Here is a 21,659-nt window from a genome sequence, read left to right on the forward strand (position 1 = left end):
GATTTAAAAATACATTTTTTATTCTTCTTACTTACCGTGCTTCTGAGCTTTCAGAGGATGGCCCATTCATAGATTTGAGCCCTCAACCTTTATTACAAGGGCTAGAAGCCCACTTTTTTGTTTGTTTCTAAATGTATTATTTTCATTAAATGGAAGCTGAGATTCTCAAACACAGCTTCTTGACTTCAGAAACTTCAGATTAAGAAAAGCACCAAATACTGTGAAACCTGCAATAAAATCATAAAAGGTACCAACACTTCACACACACGAATGATAAAGAAGAGTGTACACAGAGACTGGCTCAGTAACACATACTGCAGCTCGTTACGATCACCATGCTTCTTTCTCTCCTGAGTTGGTATCACAGGCAGTGACGAGCACACAAGTCTCACAAGCAACAACAAATTCCAATCTGAGAAAATGTTATGTCTTTTGTATTTTTATTACATTCATTTTCATTACATTTATTCCCTCCCCAGATATGCAAGGAAAGTCACCACACCCTTTGCTTTCTGGATGCCAGGGATCTGCAGTAACATTACTGCAGTGGTTCTCTGATCCTCAGCATCTCACTACACTGCCCCACCCCTGCCCCAAAACTACCTCATGCTTTATGCTTAAATCAAACACCAACACAGGACACACACGTACAACCTGTAAAGACCTTTCTACGGATGAATGGCAGACACAGCAGTGGCCCTGCGGACAGGGTACAAGCGTGCAGCGTAAGGAAAGCACTGGACACATGATCGCATGCTCAAAGTAGAGGATGACATCCGAAGAGGAGCTATACCCAAGTTCATGGCACCTTGGCTTTTCTTATGCTCCTTTCACATCTGCATTTAATTTTTTGACCCTTGGGGTGAGCTGGCACCTGGAAGCCACTTTGGCTGAGCCTCTGAATAGACCAGGAAGCCCGTGAAGGTGATGTACTTGCCATGGTTGCTGTAGGCACCATAGCCATCGTGCTGATGGCTGTAGAGCCAAACAGTGTCCCCATACTGCAGAGGCAGCATGATACTCTGGCTCTGCATCTCCCGCCTCTTGGAGTGGTTGTCATCATAGATCATGGCCTGCACCTCATTGTGGTTCTTCATAAGTTTCACTGACATAGTCTTAAAGGGCATTTTGCCAATGGTGAAGGAGAAATAGTATGCACCAGGTATACGGCATGAGAAGATGCCAGTGGAGGAATTGAAATCTTTTCCAATGTTCACAAACTCCGTGTCAAATGTGATTGGCTCATGCTGGATTTGCTTGTCATCTGTCCCCAGGAGACTTTGTGAGCGGGCAACAGAAAATGCAGATCGAGGGTCTTGTTCTCTATTTGGTTGATCAGATAACACGTGTGGCTGTGAAGCTTCATTCTGCTCTCTGGGAAGTTGCTCAATAGTGCGATGGTGTGGCCCCAGCTCTTGAGAGCTAAGAGCGTTCTGGAAGAAGGCAGAAGTGTCTGGGTAGATTAGGTAGCCATTGAAAGTTGTATAGGGGCCCACATTGCTGTAAAGAGCATACTTGGGGTCTCCATGTAAACGCAGCCAAACCGTGTCACCGTAGTCAAGCTGTAGCATGGCACTCTGGCTGGCTACCTTCCGTTCCTTGCGGTGATGTTCATCATACACAATCACTTGCACCTCATTCTTGTTTCTCATCAGCATGACAGACAAGTTTTTCTTTGGGTATTTCCCAACAGTGAAGGAGAAGTAGTAGGCTCCAGGGATCCGACAGCGGAACAATCCAGTCTTGGGATCAAAGTCATTGCCAATGTTCACATACACTTTGTCAAAGGTAATGACCATCTCAGAGCTCCCTTCCATGCTGCTAGTTCTGGCCACAGAGAAAGCAGAGCGAAATTCAGTACTGGTGTCTGCTGGGAAGCCATCTGTCGGCAGAAAAATCATGCAGCAAAGGAAGCCACACAGGATCTGAACCTTCAGTGTCATCATTGTATCTGAATGGAAAAAGAAAAGAAGCATATTTTAGCAGGAATCCCATTAATTTAAGCTTATACTCCAGCTGAAACCCACACGTGAATCTTGCTAAATAGACATGAAGGTCTATGTCCAAATATTGAGAAGTTTCCAGTGCATTCTCTGATCAGTGTATGGGACCATACCTCAGTTCAGATCCCAGTATCATTTTGATATTTTCCTGGCAAGAGCTACTCGTAGGAAAAAAATGAATCTTCTCCTTTGAAAGCTTGGCTGTCCTACAGTTTGTCTGCAAAACACTGTGTTGCTCACACTGCAGAGGGATCTGAGCTTGCTGGGGCTTTGCCAGAGCTCCCTTTTGTAGTGCTTTTATTCATAAGACCAAGGATGAAACAAAGCCCTACACAGACCATGTATTATACAACTGAGACACAGCTGAAGGGCAGGGAGAAGAGGACATACGGTCTAGAGATTCCCATGCAGATGCCATTGCCTAGCACCGCACTAGCTGTTTCACAGGATGTGGAAGCTGGAAGCCAAGTTAGCTGGTAGACCCCATTATTCAGAGAGACTTCACCATGAATCTGTGAAGACTGTAAAGAAACTAGAAGAAGAGGGATTGTTTAGGGATGGAAGGAAGACAATGGAGAAAATGAATCAAATGAAAAAAAGAAGGAAAACAAAAGATAAATAAAAGGCAAGTTTCCCAAAGTATAGAATCCCTGAGAGAGAACTGAAATACTAAAAGCAGGGAAACGACTCCCTGTCTGGATAATAGACCAGAGAGAACAAACATCTTTGACCCTTAAAAGAGATGGATAAGTTAGGAGCTAATGGGATTTTCTGCTTCTAGTTTCTGTGATTTTTTTTTGAACTGAGGCCAAAACCCATCTATTAGTGCTTTCAGGCTGGAAACAAAACTGCCAGTCATTCCAGTGAGAAGCTTCTCTCTCTGTCACCTCTCTGTGCTTATTAAAACATCATTCAGGCTGGGAGGCAACTGCCTGGTTTGCAGTCTGCCCCATCTGTCACCCCAGAACTGGTGCCTTGCCAGCCCACAAACAATGAATTCACAGACCGGCAGAACAGGAGCTAAACATGCTACTCATTGCGGGGAGGGGTGAAGACAAATCCTGAATTAAACAGTATAAAGGGGTAAATATTTGAATCAATTGGGATGACTAGTAATAGAAGTAAAGCAGATGGAATCCACATAGACTGTGAGGTGGCAAGAGGATCCTGTTTTGGCAAGATGTGATACCTAGAATCATGCACCAACAGGAATTCAGCTTGACCTGCAGTCTCTGCTCTTTCACACTTGAGAATAAAACTGAAATCTGAAATGGAGCTCTAATACATATGAACCCAAGAATGAATTATATTCTCACTTAATTACATGGAAGTGACACACTAGCAAAGACAAAAAGAAATATCCATCCATGTCCTAATTTTATATTAGATCACTTCTCTCACAAACATCTCAGTATTTTCCTCCATGCCCCTGAATTCAGAACGTTCTTCCTGACTTAGCCTGCTTCTCCTGAATGCATCCATGGGACCCCATGGGCTGCACTGAAGGGTGTTGAGAGAGCTGACTGATGTCATATTGAGGCCACTCTCTATCATCTTTGAAAGGTCATGGAGATCAAAGGAGGTCCTTGGTGACTGGAGAAAGGCAAATGTTGCACCCATCTTGAGAAAGGACAAGTGAGACAACCTGAGGAACTACCGGCCGGTCGGCCAGTTAGGCCCTCACTTTGGCCCCTGGGAAAATCATGGAGTGTTCTTCCTGGAATACATTTCTAGGAAAAGGACGTGGTGTTTAGCATATGCTGATCTATTGAGGGTAGATCATGTCTAACCGAACTGACTGTCTTCTTGTGAGAAGAGACTGGTGGATATCACATACCTTTTAGCAAGGCTTTTGTTACAATGTCCCAGGGCATTCCTGTATCCGAGCTGTGACATTACAATCTAGGTAAGTGGACTACTAGATGGGTGAAAAACTGGTTGGGTTGTCAGGCTCAAGGGCTAGTGTTCAATATTTAATTTCAGATGTCCTCTTCAATGTTTTTTATCAATGTCCTGGAGAAGGAGACAGACTGCCCACTCACTCATCAAGGCTGCAGATGACACCAAAACAGGGGATTTGTCAATATGGTTGGAGGCACAGCTGCTCTTCAGAGGGACCTAGACAGGCTGGAGGCATGGACTGAAAAGAAATTCAGCAAGGATGAATGCAAATTCCTGCACCTGGGATGGACTAACTCTGTGTGGCGACTAACTGGCTGCAGAGCAGTGCTGCTGAAAAGGATCCAGGAGTCCTGGAGAACAATAATTTATACCGGAGTTCATGCTGTGCCCTGCAGGTAATGAAGACTAACAGCGCACTGGGGTGCATCAACAGAATGTAGCCACTAACCACAGGCAGAGATTATTCCCCTTTAGTTGACAACTGAGTGACTCCAGAAGAGGTTGGGGTCTAGAGCACTTGTCCTATGAGGAGAGGCTGAGGGAACTGGGCTTGTTTAGTCTGGAGAAGAAAAAGCTTTGGGGGGACCTAGTAGTAGCCTTCCAGTACCTATGAAGAGCTTACTGAGATGACAGAGCTAGGTTCTTCACTGATATGCATGGTGGGAGAATAAGAGGCAATGGTCATAAAAAACAAAGGGGAAGGTTCAGACTGGGTATAAGCAAAATAATTTCACACTGAGAGCAATTAAGAATGGAACAGTTTGCCCAGAGAGATTGTGAAATTTCCATCCTTGGAATTTTTCAAGACCAGACTGGATTAAGCTGTGAGCAACCTGGTCTGCATTCAGTGTCAGCCCTGCTTTCAGCAGGAGGTCGGACTAGAGACCTCCTAAGTCATGGTTTCTGATTCTATAACCGATTCCCATAGCTACTGCCTTCTCACAGTTGAAAATTAACTCGCTACTAACCCTAGCCGTGACACTTACATGGAACTAACCATCTAACGGCAGGTCTGACAGACCTATCTTTCATCCAGCAAATGAATTTAAGAAAGCATTTTCAATTGAACTACTAAGCCATAGCTAATCGTCATGCATCTGCTTCCATGCTGTCTTTATTTTTCCTCACTAGGCCATTTAGTTTGCGAGCTCCTCAGGGCAAAGATTCTCTCTCTTCCCACGTCTGTACAGCATTTGGCTGTTGCTACCATTTAAACAATACTAATAGGCCCTAACATCCCACCAAGAACTAAATCCCAAACTGTCACACTGCGAGCTCAGCCTCTGGTTCAGCAGTATTATTTTTGCAGAGTGCAGAGTGCTACATCTAGCACGGCAGGCTCATTTCAGCTTCCAGCTTAGAAAACCAAGCCCTAAAGGCAAACTTACAAGGGCTATTAGATGTTTCTGATTCATACTCATCCATTGTTATTCCAATGATCACCGTGGTGTGGCCGCATGGAGAACCAGGATGACTGTGACATGGCTGCATGCTCTTGAGACAAGAAATGACAGGAAAGGATTTGGCATTTGCTTTTTTAGCCACACTAAGCAGCCTGGTTCTAAAGCGCTGCATGTGCTCCAGAGCTCGCTCAGCGTATCCGGGAGTCAGGGAATATACTGCAAGCACGTCACTGCTGGCCAAAAAACCACAAAAAGACAAAGCAGTTTAATAAACTCTGTAGTGAATCTGACCTTATATTCCTTCAAATGACCACTATCCTTGTTTCTGCCCCCAAATTAATTTCTCTGTACTAAGGTCACTTTGAAAAAGGCTGGATCACTCAGCTACGGTTGCAAAGACTCTCCGCTGCTGCAGTATCTTATTTGTCGGCTCTTCCCAATAACTTACTGGCAAGTCATTTAAATAAGGCAGTTAATTATGCTGTGTTTCCATTAGCAAGTTGTTTCCTTGACAGCTCCCACTCACCACTTTCAGGACTATTTAGGTTCCTTATCTTTTAAAAATAATTTAGAAAGTATCTAATAACTGCCTCTCACACTAAACCAGTCTAAGAATAATTTGCCAATCATTAGGAAGACTCTGCTAGCTACAGGGCTGCCATAAACAGAGGCAACTCACGACAATGCTTGGACTTGAGTATTAGCATAGTAAGTCTGAAAGAGAAAGATTCCAAAATGCTCTGTTGCTCCACCAGCAAATGCATCTGGTGCTCAAGTCACTTACTGGGATAGCTTTCTTCCAGCGGGGAAGAGATAGCACCAGGGATGTGAGGCTGGCCAGGGACACTGTGATATCAGCCTTAAGCGCATGCTACAGCAAAAGTTTTAAATCTGCAGAGTGAGGTGAAAGACCCAGGCCAGAGGTGAAAAGTACGTCTTCAGCTTGGGCCGTGCAGGTGTCATACACAGCAGCTGTGTTATTCTCATTACATTTACATAAGAATCAGGGCCCTTTGTCTCCGACCCTGCCATTCCTTATTGTGGTAACACCACAGAAGTATGCAATGAAGCTAAGCAGACCCAAGGGATAAACAAGGTATGCTACTGCCTTTACACTAGGCAGTACCAACAGGGACAGCGGCCCACAGGGAAGAAATCAAGAAACTAATATTGGAATACGAGGCACAAAACACATGATGGAGCTGAACAGTTCTCAAAGGCACTGACATTAAATTAATGACCTGAAAAGAAGGGGCTAAAATGGTAGTGACTCACATAGCAGAACAGGAGTTGCAAATCTTTTTTGAAAAGAAAGAGACAGAATTCACCATTTGCATGACCCAGGAAACTTTAATAGCTTTGTGCTTGCTGGAGGTGATTTTTCTGTCCTGGAACAGAATCAATCCAACAGTAGAAAGACAATTAGCTTTACTCTTCTACTGAAATCCATGGATTTAGAAAATGACTTTCAATAATAGAAAGGTCACCCCATTTCTAGACTTGCAGGCCAGATCTTCTTGCAAAACTCACAAGGGTTTTCTTTTTCACTCCAAAATATTAATAAGCTAGATCCCCTAGTCCTACCTTAGGCAAGAGTCCTTTAATTTCAGTGGGAGTTTTACCCAGGAGATCACTAAGAATGAGATATGAAGCAAAAGTGAAGCAGTGCAGTTGGATTAACTGTTAGTAAAAGTTCTTAAAATCCTGTAAGCTGCAAAAGCAAAGCTCTGTTCTTCCAAGCTCTCACTCTAATATTTAAGGACAGCTGCAAATGTTTCAATTATTTGGATCCGTGAAAGCCTGTGTAATGAACAGCCTTCTTGGACTATAGTTAGCACGATTTTTTTCCCCCAGACACCACATACTGTCTGTTCCACTCATCCGATACAGATTAAGAGCATCAGATAATGATGCAAAAGCATCATTTCTTCAACATCAAGGAGAATTTAATTGTAGCAGATCCTCAAAAGCAAAATCTGTGTAAAGAGTACTGTGTGACAAAATCAGGGATTCACTTATGGCTTTGGCCTTTTTCTGCTGTTGATGAATGCGGTTTTTTGAACTCTGGAACAATCTTGAGAGGGAAAACATTGTCTGAAGCATTCAGGATGCTTTTTGGAAACTATAAGCCACACTTTGAATGACAGAACTGTATGACATTAATATAGAAAGCACTTAATTTTAAATGTTTCCTTGAGTCAAGGGAGTCTTTTAACATAACAAACCAGCTTCTGTGCACTCAAAGATCTGTGGAGAGACAAAAATTCTTTTGAAGTACCTCAACTCCAGCCATACTCAGGAAAAGGAAATGGAGAGACTGTATTTTGGCATAAGCCTCTAATGTTAGCCTGCACTTCAGAATATTAATTAAACCTGCTGTATTTCAAGTGAAGCCCTAACAACTCTGTTTAAGCTAAAATGATGATACGTAAGATGATGTATATTCACTGATCAAAATGGAAACGTGATAGTTCTGACACTTGGATTTTTCTTCCTATAACAGCATTCAAGGAAATTTGTTATACACATTTGAAGTGCCAGGGTGACACACTGTGTCTTCTGTTTTGCCTACTATGTATATTTAAAAATATATTCATTTAGACAGACAAAGTGGTGTTTTAGTAGGGAAGATGACTGAATAAACCCCAGGTGGGAGCAAGGAATTATTCTAACAGACTAATGCTTATACATGTAATATAATTTTTTTTTACATCCTTCTCTAAATGGACAAATTAGACAAATCCAACTCTCCACCACATACACACTCCTCACACAAACAAGACTAAAAACTGTAAAGCAAAGAAACATACTCTAACAGATATGAGAAGGGGAGGAACAGAAAACATTGTTAGAACATTAGAGTTTAAACTGTAGATCATAAAATCTGTTGAATACTATAAAGTTGTTCTGCACACGCAGTTAAACAAAGTGTTGATAAGCCGTCATTGAAATCACACCAGCAGCAAGTAGCGAAAAACCCTAGCCATTGCTGGGAATGAGTTCAGTGATAAATGGTTTCTGTGAAAGCATAGGCCAGAGAAGACTGGAAACCACAGCCTGAGAAAGCCAGAACTCTGTCGCTGTACAGTGTTTATTTAACACTGCCACCTCTAGACTTAAAACACTGAGACCATTTCAACAGTAGGAATTTTTGCATGGATCCAGTTACAGCTACAGTAATGCCAAAGTTAAACCATCTCTTTTCCCACCCCCAAACTTAATTTCCTTTTTTAGCCTGGTTTATGTGTGCATTTCTTTCGCCTGGTGTGCACAAGAGATGCTGAGCCTGCGGAACAAGGCTTTGTTGAAGCATCCCATCTCTCCAGGAGGAACCGGATTGCTGCACCAGAAGGCAGATCACACTAGCATGAAGGATTAACAGAGACAGTCTGGCCTGGAATACCAGGAGGTATTTTGATAGGTAAAAGAAAGTAACTGACACTTTGGCAGCATATACCATAAAGATCTCAGTTAAGACCAAGAGAGAGGAAGTCCCAAAAAGGCAGACTGGCCAGAGCAGAAGCTAGCTCTAAAGAGACAGAAAGGCACAGAGACCTCAGAGAATGGAGTAGAGGGCAATTTCATTGTTCCAGGTGGCTGGGCTGGAAGCCATGTAGCAGGAGGACTTTTTCACAGAAGTTCTGCTTTTTTTGCTTTGGCCGTGGAGGTAAAACCATATGAAGCACAGGGAGACTGTCTGACAGACACCTTGTGAGGAAGAATGCTGAGCACAAGCAGCGCAATTCAGGCTATTCCAAAGGCAAATGGGAAATTATTATTTAAAAATGAACAAGACTTAGTTACAGGGATGCTTTTATTTTAAACTTCTCACCTGGCTTAAGATATTTAAACTATGGTAGTCTGCAAAGAAGCTGGTAGCCTGCTGAACTGCACACTGCTGGATTCTGTAGGAGGGCTTTTAAATGATGCTTACAGTCTAGAAGATGGGGGAGATATGCATGTAGATAGGGTACGTGGGTAATAACAAGCAAATGCAGCATAAGATTTCTTACTTTTACTATGCTATTATAAAGTCTGGGAAAAGAAAAAAAACAAACGTGCAGGATTAAAGATGCTAAAATGAAAGAGTCAACAAATAAGATGGTTCCATTTCATCATCTGACCAGCTGGAATCAACAAGCAGACCCAGTTAGTACCATAGCAGTGCTAAAGGAGATTGTGAAGAGGAAGGTAATGGCTATACAGACCATGAGAGACTCTCTTAAGAAGCAATGAGGGAGAAAGTTTAGAAGTGTTTGCAGAAGATGTTTCTGGGTTGGATACAAACTGGGAAGCTAAGGAAGATGCAGATGGGTTCAGCATCACAGACTGCTCTTGTAATCTTTCTCTTTTAGTAAGAGTTTGGGCAGGAAAAAGATGAACATTTTTCCCGAGAACTAATGAAGCGTGGGGACTTTAAAGGGTTGATAAAGAATGAAAAGGCTGTTTAGACAGCCCCACTGAACACAAGGTTGTTCTTAGGTTTTCCTGAAGTGGTGGTGTAGCTCACATCCTTAGGGACATTTTTTTTAAAAAACATCTCTACATTATAATCAATAGGGTAAACTAAGCCATGAGTGACAAAGTGGGAACCAGGTGGGCAGAATGACACTAGAATCAGTACTCTGGAATCAACTCAGATTCTAACCCCTTTATTCTTCCTGGTTTATTGTTACATACCATGGCTCAGTTTTTCTGCCCCACATCTTTCCAGTGAAGGGAAGTTTAGCTCTCGGGATAATTCCCACTCCTTCTGTTAAGAAATGAAAGTCTAGCAACAGTTCAGAGACTATAGGTAGGTATTTACAGTATTTACTATAGGTAGGTATCTACAGTAAGGTAGTTACTGTTTGATTTTTTTAAGCCACACTTTATGCATCTAAGCAGCAGTTTCCTTCAATGCAGCTGAATAAATATTTTCATCCTCCAACCATGCAGACCAGAAGAGGAGGTTCCTGTGCTGTTCTCAGAGTTGATGCCCTATTGGTCAATTTTATTTCAATCCTTAATTGTAACAAATACTTATAGACATTAGAGGAAATCTCATCAGGATGAGAGTAAGTGTTCCAGTTAAACACAGGCTATACTGGCTTTCCTTCCTGCTCCATACTGCCGCTTTCATTCACACACCCAGTCATTCAGCAGACCTGTCAGGTACAGACAGCACCATCAGCTGGGAAAAATCTTGCAGTGATCCTTTCATGTTGTCCTCTCATCCCCTCATTAAGAACGAAAACAACTGTTAATAGTAAGTTTATTTGTCCAGGAACTAATAGGAACCTGTGGAACCTGCCACCCATGAAGTTGCACTAAATAGCAAAGTCATTTTGACTGTCTGAACATTACAGGTATCACAACTTTTGTGTTATACCTTCCCGTTGAAGACTGTTGTACATGAGATTGTGGAGATATTATCAGAGATATTGGAACCTGTGGCGTACTCTCAAGGTTTGTTCATTGTGCTCTCTGTAATGGTTTTATGTCCTCAATTTCCTTTTCTGTGAGTCTGTGCTCCTGTACTTTGTATCAGTCAATGTATGATTTTAATTTAACTGCTATGTAAGGTCCTAATCAAAAAAAGGAACAAGTTTTAGATTTTTCTTGCATGTTTTCTTCTCTAACTGCATAGCCACACCTTCTCTTTCTCTCACTTGAGTGGGCACATAATTCTCATTTTTCCTGGAACTCTGCGCCAGCAGTAGTTGCTTCCAACCCATTCCCCCACTCACTGGAATGCTGCCCTCCGGTCACTGCTCTAAGATCTGCCACATCACCCACCTGGGTAAAAGCTAGAGGGAATATGCTGGTTCTTGCTGGTTGATCATCAAATCACAAGTTATGATGAGCCTGTGGAGTCCAGCAGTCATCCCGTAAGGGAATTAATGGATAGCTGAGGGCCAGCTGGGATTACATGCAACGACAACAAAAAACATTTTTGTTTCCTAGTCATGTCTGAGCCCACTGACTGCTAAAAGAGTTGATTTAGCAATGCAACCAAAGATGTTCACAAGGTCGGTAACTCTGGTCCCCCTCTTGATTGCCTGCAGTTACCAGAAAACTTTCAGAAGGGATGAGAGTCAGTTCCCTCCACCTGATAGATCAACTTGTAACACTATGTTTCATCAATGGAAACATAATTGCTTTGGTCTTTTTATCCATCAAAGGCTGCACTATAACATACTTTGAGAAAATGTCACATCCTATTGACTGGTATTTTCTGACAGTAGACTTTGCAAATCCATCCGAAAAAACTCCATCTGTACTGGGGCATTTGCCTGCAGGAATGCTGCTTTCTTTGGGAGTTTTTTTCTTGTCTTGACAGGTAAGGCAAGAAAGCATGCTGTCTTTTAACATCTGCCATCACACTTAGCCAAAAAATCACATTCATTTCTTTTCATGCCCTGCTGTTTCATTACTGTGAAGATACTCAAAGAACACTGTGAATTGCACTGCAGTGCTGCTCTTCACTGCCAACATGCTGCAACATCTCAATTTGGAAATTCACTGAGCTCTAGTTTAGTGAAGAAGGTGATAAAAGGCATTAAGAACTGTGTTGCTTCCATCTCTGCTCTGGCATCTTCCTTTCTGCTCCTCCTCCTTCTGGGTCAGGACACAGGCCTGTATCTAGAGAACTGGGAAGAAACAAGCGTCACGCTCAGCACCAAAGCAGAGGCCAGTATTATTCCAGAGTGAAAACTCTGCTTTGCCAAACTCTGTTTGGGGAAAAGGAGGTGTCAGACAAAGTCCACATTACGCTCATGAGCCTTCTTTCTGGTCCTGTCCTCTAATTGTCTGACAGGACAGTCCTGTTGCTTTCATACCCAGAGAATTGGTAGACAGATCAAGAAACAATCATTTAAAGAATAATCATTGCATGTGACTACTCCCATTTTTGTCACCAGCCAGTCTCTTGAGACCCAGACTTCCTCTGGGTAGCACAGAAGTTATTGATTAACAATGAAATTCTCCAATACACACAGTGCTCTTCAGTACCAGTTGCTTTTCATGAATCAGGTTTATCAAATTCTCGGCCCAGTAGCATTCTGTCTTTTATGTCTACAGATACACAGTTAAAAATAGCAAAGTAAGTTAGCAAAGTTAGTCATTGTCATGTTTGTTAATACTGAACCTTCACAGTCAGCAATGTGCAGTTCCCCATTTCCAGTGGTCTTTCCTGCCAAATCCCTTGTAAAGAGACCTCTCTGAGGAATGCCTACAGACAGCTGGAATCTGGGCCCTTTCATTTTTTTTGGCCATTTTACTAACAACTATTTCTCAGAAGGCTGTAGCTGGTGCAAATGAGATATCCCAAGGCTGTGAACTGATAGCTGATATCTTCAGGAAAACCCCAGTTTCTGCTTCCACTTGTTAAACTCTGAATATATTTTGGTCTCTGGATTGAATCCGCTTGTCGTCTTCTTCAACAGGGAGCTATGAAGTTCCTCCCTTAAACCCTGTACAAGTCACATTTTCACAGTTGTGCTTCTGAACTCAGATTTTTCTGTGACAATCTGACACAGAGGTGCTGCTGCCCACAAGGCAGAGTCTACAGCCCTGGCTGGAGGGTCAGAGAGAAGCATTTGCTGAAAAATCTCCTCAATACACACATAGTTTTACAAAGCTTTCCCATATCCGCTTTCTGGCTTTATACTGTTTCCAGTGTTTAAAAAACGCCAGTCCCCTCATAATGGCAGTAGAAATGCTTGTGTGAGTATTTCTGTAAAACTCCATCTGTACTGGGAAGCTGCTGGTAAAGGGCTTTGGCATTACCATCAAAAAGTGCTGCTGGACACTGCTGTTCACTCATCAGTTCCTCATTCACAGCGAGAAAGCGCTCAGAGCCTGTCAAGTGTTCACAGATTCCAGGCTCATCTGTGTGACCAGCCAGTTTCCTCCTAGGAAGAATTGCCTTTGACAGCTTGAAGCTGCTGCCTCTGATTTTTGCTTATAGGAAAAGAATTTTGCTAAAATACTGAAATAATGACTGCAGCAACCCACTGGCAGGTTTTACGTAACTTTCAGATCCTAACTGGACATAATATAAAAGAAAAAAAAAGAATTAACATGAAGGATATGGCTGCTCTGAACACTGTTATGCAGATGCTTTATTTAACGCAGGCTTGGATATCGTTAGATTGCATTAAATACGCAGTTCATACTGACAGAAGTGCCATTTGCAATAGCCTACACAATTTCCCCACAACCACACTGAGAAATTTCAGCCATGCACCCTAAAATCAAACATTCACATTCAGTTCATATATCAAGCCAGTGCTCCCTCTACTCAAATTCTTTCAGTCCCCTGCCTTCCTTCTGGCTACTTCTGTCTAACACCTTTCCTTTTCAAGACAATTATCAACAGCTTCCAACAGGAGATTCCATCTGCAGAACCCCCTCCAGCGTGTTCAGTAGTTTTCTGCCCAGCCTGTCTCAGATTTTCTCCCAAGTTTCCTAGAGAACAACCCCTCCACCTTGTTGCCTCCTCCTACTAGTAAAAAGGAGATTTTTTACATTAGCTATCCTTTGCTTTACCTCTGTCCACAACCACCTTGTTCCAAAGCTGAACCTCCTTTAGCATCGTGTCACAGTAAGCCTTCTCTGGAGCGTGTCCAGAGAAAGGCGACGAAGCTGGTGAGGGGTCTGGAGCACAAGTCTGATGAGGAGCGGCTGAGGGAGCTGGGGTTGTTCAGTCTGGAGAAGAGGAGGCTGAGGGGAGACCTCATCGCTCTCTACAACTACCTGAAAGGGGGTTGCAGAGAGGTGGGTGTTGGTCTCTTCTCCCAAGTGACTACCGACAGGACAAGAGGAAATAGCCTCAAGTTGCACCAGGGGAGGTTCAGGCTGGATATTAGGAACAATTTCTTTCCTGAGAGAGTGGTGAAGCACTGGAAGAGGCTGCCCAGGGAGGTGGTGGAGTCACCATCACTGGAGGGGTTCAAGGAACGTGTGGACGTGGCATTGTGGGACATGGTTTAATGGGCATGGTGGGGTTGGGTTGGTGGTTGGACTTGATGATCTTACAGGTCTTTTCCAACCATAGTGATTCTGTGATTCTTTTGGATACCCTTTCTGTCTCTCAAATAAAGACAGGGTTTCATACACCCACGAGAAGTAAAGAAAGCAAAGGGAAGGAAATAAACTCAGGCAAAGCAATACAAGCTAATGTGAAGCAATGGTCAGTCCTTGGGTGTAAGGGATGTGAGTTTACATTGAAATACCTGGGGCATCAAGTGACAGGCTTTCTAAGCAAATCATTATTTTTCCTAAAGTGTTCAAGCAGCAGTGGAAGATGGGGGCAGGGGGAAAAGCAATCAGAGCTTATATAGTGTCACAGTTTGTGCTCACACATCCCAGAGTAAATCAAAATATGAGGATTTCCATCAAGTTATGGATAATTCCAGTGTAAGAGTATTTAAATGACACCAGATTAGAATGCTAACATGCTACAGTTCACTGAGCAACAGCTCCATGAAAACAGCCTCCTAAAAACCGCAGCCTAATTCTTCATTTTCTCCTTGTCTTGTTCATTCAACACAGATTCTTTCCAGCAGCTGCTTTGCAGCAGTCCCAGAGAGTACCTGTTTTCATAGAAAAAATTCCCTATTGCCCAGTTGGTATAAAAACCACTTCCACTCTTCCCAGTATGTCTTTAACTTCTCTAAGAGCTTTTCTTTTTATCTGAGCAGAAAGGTCTAAAGCCTGGGGAGAGAGAAAAATCCTTCTCCCTTTAGAGGATTAAAAAATTCTTTGGTTGGACTCAAACCATGTTCTATTCAGAATCTTGTGTACAGCTCTCCACTGCAGCATCCAAAAGAGATGATCGTTGCTCTCTAAGTTCTTTCTACTTGTCTCCTCACAGAGATCCAGTATTTTTTCACCATGCACAGGGGACCGTCTGTTCCATTTATATCAAACAATGTATGTTAAACCATGAATACTACAGGACCTAGATTTTCTCTCCCTGGAGAAATGCCTAAAAACATCAATTGTAGAATGATGCTTTTTTTTATTCCTATTCTGAATTCCATTATTTTATTTCATTTTATCTTTAAAAAAGCATTTTTGGACTATGGTCTTTCATTCAAGGAATAAAATACTAGAAGAGTTTGTATGTTCAGTTCAGATCGTTTTGCTTACTGCTAATCCTCATTCATTTTTCTTCTTCCATATCATTGTTTTTAGCACTCATAGACTCAGTCAAGCATCTGCTCCAGGGCACTCAGAATGTCCTGTTCCCTTTGCCTTCTCCAAAAAGAGAGACCTCTTTTAACCATCTTCTGGTAAGCTCTTACTTTTCTTTCAGGCTCATCTCCGAAAGAGCTGCACTGTGTCCTTGGTGCTGTGCTACCCTTGGATATCAGACAAACATCAGAACAGGGCCCGCAGACAGCTTTTATTTCATTTACATGAAATGAGCATGTTGCCTGCATAAAATGACAGAAGAATGGTCTAGAAGAGAACTTAAGATGTCAAATAGTCCAAGGTACTTCCCCATGATAGGATCACTAGCCTAACTTCATTCTTCACGGATAATTGTCTAACTTGTTCTTAAAATGATGGAGTCTTCACAACCTCCCCAGACCAAATATTAAACAGTTTTTGTTATCCTAGGTCCTAGAAAATTATTCCTGCAGTTTAACATAATTTCTCTTTCTACCATTTCTTGCTTTCTGCTCCATCCACCATGAGGCCAAAAAAACCATCATTCCCTCCTCTATTTTGTATCTGAAGACTGTAATATTCCCCTGCCAGTTTTCTGGTCTTTGGGCTAAATAATTTCAGTTCTTTCAAATCATCTTGCAGGTCATGTTTTTCAGACCTCTGATGAGTCCTGGCTGCCCTTCTCTGGACTCTCTCCGATTGAATTGCACCTGTCTCAAAGTGTAATAACCAAAACTTCACACAGCCTCCAAGCTGAGGCTTTAGCAATGCTGAACAGAGCAGGATTGCTTCACATGTCTTCCAGGCTATATGTCTTTTATATATGCTAGCAAGATGTTTGCCTTCATTTGCAACAGCATGACATTGACTCATGTTCAGCTTGTGATCTATCATAACACTCAGATTCTTTTCTGCGGAGTTGCATCCCAGTCATTTGCTTCTCACTTGTGCTTATGCAGTTGATTATTCCTGCCTTATTGTAGTAACTTGCATTTATCCCTACTGAATTTAATCCAGTTCTTTTCCTAGCAGTTCTTCCAATTTGTTGGAATAATTTTGAATTCTAATCTTTTCTTCCAGCATATTTCAAGCCTCACAGTTTTATGTCCCCGGCAAATGTGATACACCGACTCTTTATATTACCATCCAGGTCATCTAAGAAAACACTGAACAGAAGCAAATCCAGGACACACCGACACAGCTATCATATCAGTTTTAAGCAGCTTGTGGCCTGTCTGAAAGACTGGCACAGACTAAAAGCACACAGATTATGAGCTCTGAATCTTCTGATATTATTTAAAGAAGATCTTCCTCTTCAGAAAATCATGTTTACCCAGTTTATAGCCTCCTTCACCTGCTGTGCCCTGTGCCTTACCAAAGCAAATATTTAAAATTAATGTACAAACACAATCAAGAATCTCAACTTTTAGTTAAAAAAAACCAAATTCGATATCTCGCTCTTATGCCACAAAAAAATCTTTCAATATATAAAATGAAGAAAAGCCAATTCTGTTAGAATCTGCTGGAATACTGAAACAATGAATGGGAAGGATGTGACCAGCTCTCTTCATAGACTTAGGGATATATTAGAAATGTCAGCATTTATTACATTCACTGTAGTTACACCAGCAGCACACACTGGAAGGGATGCACCGAAGCAGCTAGTTGATTTCAATGGACTAAACATTTTCTCTGCATCTGCCCTTGACCAAAGGACTGCACGTCCCTTTCTTCAGAGCTCAAACGCCAGCCGTGGTGGTCACAAGCAGGCATGAACAGACAGTAAGCCTTTGTGTGCGTAGGAACAAAGATGATCTGGTATTCCTCCTGACAACAGTGGCTTGACTCTCACATCTGGCTTTGGCTCTCATTTTAGTAACCACTTCCATAGTCTCCCCAGATTCCTTAACCCAATATGGGCGGTTTTCCTGGCACTCTGGCTGCGGCCCTGGCCACAGCAGAAAACGTGCACGGGATGAATTAACCAGCTGGAGGGTGAAGAGGGAGAAATAGGACTTTATGAATTTGCACTGTTTCCCACTGGGGCCCTAGTAATCAATTATTGGCCTCTGGAGCAGCCACTTACTGCTTGCTCTGTGATCATCTCCTGATTCTGGCTGTGTTACCTCTGCTGGAAACCTCAGACCTTTGATTAGATGCAGCAGGAGTTCCTTTGTTCTCAAACCTGTCTGGAGGAAGTATGCAACTAGAGAGAGGCTTTACAGGGACAAGAAAGGACTTGTAGGGGAGACAAGGGATTGACAAGAGAGCCAGCAGCACAGCAGTTGTGTATTACTGGCTGACCTCAGTTGAGCATTGGGCAAATTTCCTTTCCTGGGATAGGAGCAAAGGAAAAGGTTAAGGAAAGCTGAAAGGAAAAAAGAAGTCCTGACTTTACTTCAGTTTGGATCTGCTGGGCAATAGGATCTACACTAAATTTCTGGGTGTCAATCAAGAAGTAAGAGCTGAAGCTTTTGATCTCCACTGGGTGAAAATCGGAGTCAGTGTCAGTCAGGTAGATTCTCTCAAATAATGTATCATGAACTATCAAATTGCCAAGCCTTAATGTGTCTTCCAAGACAGGACAAAGATCCTTGCCCCTACAGACTGGCCAGTTAGCTGTAATTCTAAGGCAAGTGGAACATCTTTTTCCTTAACTGTGCACCCTGGAGTAGAACATACACTTCATACTTTGGGCATTTAAAAGGATAGGTGAATTGAAGAGTTCAGGAGTAAAACCCACCAAATCCTAACATCTGACCTCAGATGCTGGTAACAAAGCTCTAGGCGTCAGCATTTTTAAGACTCTAGCATTTTTAAGCCCTATTTTTTTGCTCTATTCTCATGCCTTAGAGTCAATGTAGAGATGAGTATCTCTTGGAGGGAGACGTTTGTCAGCTGAGAATATTATATTCTCAGGTACTCTCCACCCTGGGAATCTACCCTCACCGTCAGATTAGTCCATTTCAATGCTCTCTGCCTGTAACTAACCGTAAGAATGCGGAAATTTTGGCAGAATGACAGTGATCACTTGGAGGCTCGCTGCATGTTCACTTTCCACTAGCACTGGCCTTTTTCTTTTGGTCTTCATATTATTGGGTGCTATGCACAGAAGGTTAACATTATCTTGGCTCTTTACACCTTAGACATGCAGTATTTCTCTGTATGCCTTTGTTCATCTAGATTACTATCTGATGCAAGACTGAGTATTCCAAGAACTGGGGATCAACAATCGGCCTTGCTGCTGTTTGGAAATATGTCTATTATTAAAATGGAGAATATAAAAGCTATCATACAGCTACTTGACTACAGGTCACAGTATAGTTATCCTGTATTTCCGTAAGTATAGCTGCTGCCATTGTGAGTCTGCCCAGCCTCCTGTGTTTGGAAAATATTAATGGTTCTCAGTTTATCAGTGAGCACTCTCTGGAGAGCACAGCACAATGGACAGATGATGACACTACTAAAACATAAATAACCAAAATGGGATTCCAAGTTTTGCTACCAAATCTCTGTTTCTGATGTATTTGATTTCTGTACGTTTCTTCATCTACAAAACAGCAAATGTCTACCACACTGACAAATTTTCAGCTTTAAATCAGTTCCATGTGGAAGCCATAGGTTTTCTGTTATGGAGACCAAGTGTACTTTGAAGGCTTTGTTTCTTCCATTTGTAGAGCCTAGTCCACTAACCATTCAGTACTCTGGTCTCAGCTTTTTCGAGGGGAACAGAAGGAATGCAGAGGGTAATGCTGCCCTGCTGGGAATCCTTATTCTTCCTTGACATACCTTTCACTGCTATAAATTAACCCTTAAGAATGGCTAGACAAGCAAACAGCTGCCATATGCCTAGCGAGGATCGCAGCCTCATTGGCAAAGTATTTCAAAGTCTTGTTACACATCATGTCCCTGGAGAAGAGAAACTGCAGAAGGTTGCAATAGCATCAGAATGAATAATTGAAGCACGGCTCATTCAGTGTGTGCATAAAGTGAAGGGTCACAATGCTGCCTTCTAGTCAGCCAGCAGTGCAGAAACTCACCCAGTGTCTGGTAGAAACATCATCTGGAGATGCTGACCCACTTCCCTGGGAGCTTTTAGGGGGTGGGATGAGGAGATGACAGTGGGATTGCCAAATGCACACAGGATTATGCTAGATTATCTGACAGAAAATTGTACATTATGGGATCGGTCCTGTATGCGAGTCCCAGGAAGACCCCTGGGAGTCAGTTCCCCCAGGAAACTAAAGTAGAGGTCCATGCAAGGTTAATGCCATTTCCCACCTGAGAAACTGCCCCTGGGGGAATTTTCCAGGATGCCCTTCTCCGTGGAGGGCCCCTGGGAGGTTCTCCAACCTCGGCCCCATGCTAAGCGGGCCAGAATCTCATACCCTTTCCCACATGAACTCTACCCACCTAATATTGGAAATGAAAGGGGACGGGGGTAGGGGGGCAACTCCGGCATTTCCCGCTATTGTCCAGCCTCTCAGCGGGGACGGAGAGGGAGCGCAGCCCGCCCCGGCGCCCGCCCGCGCCCTACCCGCCGCCCCGGGGGCCACGGGCTCGGGCACCGCAGCGCGCCCCGAGCGCCCGCCTTCGCGAGAACCACGGCCGCCGCCGTGAGAGCCCCGACGGCCCCTCCGCCGCCGCCCGGGCACCGCTCCCTACCGCCGGCCTCCCCTCAGGCGCCGCCGCGGGGCAGGCCGGCCCTCGGCCCCTCTCCCACAGCCGCCGTCCGGCCGGGGGACAGTCCCTTCCCCCTCAGGTGCAGCCCGGCCCCGCCAGCGGCGGCTCCCCCGGCACGGTACCTGCTGCCGCCCCGCGGTGGCGGCTCCGCGGTGGCGGTTGGCGGCGGGTGGCGGCGGGTGGCGGCGCGGGGCTGTGCGCGGGGCCGCGGCGCTGCCTGCGCACTGACAGCTCGGGAGCCGCGGCGGCGGCGGCGGGGGCCGGGGCTGGGGAGGGGGCTCGGGCACCAGGGGCTCCGGCGCCGAATCAGTGACGGGAGGAGGGCCCGGGGGCGGGCGGGAGAGGGGAAGGGGCGGGGGGCGGCGGGGCTCGGGGGCTCGGCGCCCCTGTCACAGCCGGCAGCAGGTCGGCCTCCGGCAGGCGAGGACGCCCGCGGGCGCTGCGGGCGGGGGAGGAGTGCGAGCGCCGACGCGGGAAGGGGCGGCGGGGCGATGCGGCGGTGTGAGGAAAGCCGGGCTGGGCTGCCCGCAGCCTTCCCGGAGGAGAGGGCGCTGGAAACGGGCGCCGTGGGATTATGCACCAGGCGTTCACCACAGCGGAGTCTGCGGCAGGCAGAGGGAGGCGGGGGGAGCGCCCTGCGCTGCCCCCCTCCCCTCCCGGGGCCGGCCGCCGGCCAGGGGCATCGGCCGGGGGGGCGGGCGGTGAGGGGGCGGCCGGGCGGCGGTGGGGTGGCGGGGCGAGGGCGCAGCGCCCCGCGGTCCCGGGCGAAGCGCCCCGCGGGGCAGCGCTCCCACCCCGGCGGGGCTGGGGCAGGTTGGCGAGGGAGAGGTGAGGGCGTTAGTCAGACTGAGCCATGTGACTGCGGGGAACGACGTGCTTGTGGCCGCTCAAGGCCGTGTTCACGTCCGACCTTCTGCTCTGGAGACTGGCGAGTCCAAAAGCTTGTCGATAGACCCAGCTGTGTCATTTGGTCCCACAAAAGCTCCTGTCTCCAGAAAGCTTGGCTTGCCTTAGATCATCACCTGACAACAACAAGGCTACTACTTCTTCCTTTGAAGGTCGGCATTGATTTTTGCTGACAGCAGAATAGCAGGCTTTTCACATTACTGTTCTAGGTTGAAGAGCAAATTTGGGGTTTTGTAAAGCAAGTTTATTGTTAGCCCTGTAAAATGAAATGTTGACTTCCAGAAAGAAGACGTAAAGAACTGAATGTTTAAAAAAAGTTCTAGCTCTTCAACACCAAAGGTCTTTCACTCCCCTATACCCACCTGCTTCGGGAGAAATTTAGATGCCAGCGTACTCATCTCAGAGTACAGACGGGGCACCTAGTAATGCTTCTAGAGGATGGTCCAGCCTTTGTTGCCCTGTGTTGGCATGCTCTGCTTTCCAACCTCCGTCTCCACCTACCCCTCCTGTGGCAGGCACCAGGACTTTCCCCTGTTCTAACAAGTGCTGGACTTGTGCACTGACACATTGGAATCAGTTTTCACATAACCCCTTTCCACTC

At 44.7% G+C, this 21,659-nt stretch overlaps 1 protein-coding gene across 1 annotated transcript; it reads right to left on the reverse strand.

The window, feature by feature from the left end:
- Positions 1-842: 842 nt before the first annotated feature.
- C1QTNF4 (C1q and TNF related 4) lies at positions 843-19,876 on the reverse strand. The gene is given in 3 exon segments (XM_009810643.2): positions 843-1,951; positions 19,751-19,840; positions 19,843-19,876. Coding segments are annotated over 3 exon segments (1,212 nt in total). The 5' UTR covers positions 19,856-19,876.
- Positions 19,877-21,659: the final 1,783 nt, after the last annotated feature.

Source organism: Gavia stellata, chromosome 7 (genome assembly GCF_030936135.1).
Source record: "Gavia stellata isolate bGavSte3 chromosome 7, bGavSte3.hap2, whole genome shotgun sequence".
NCBI classification, from domain to species: Eukaryota; Metazoa; Chordata; class Aves; order Gaviiformes; family Gaviidae; genus Gavia; species Gavia stellata.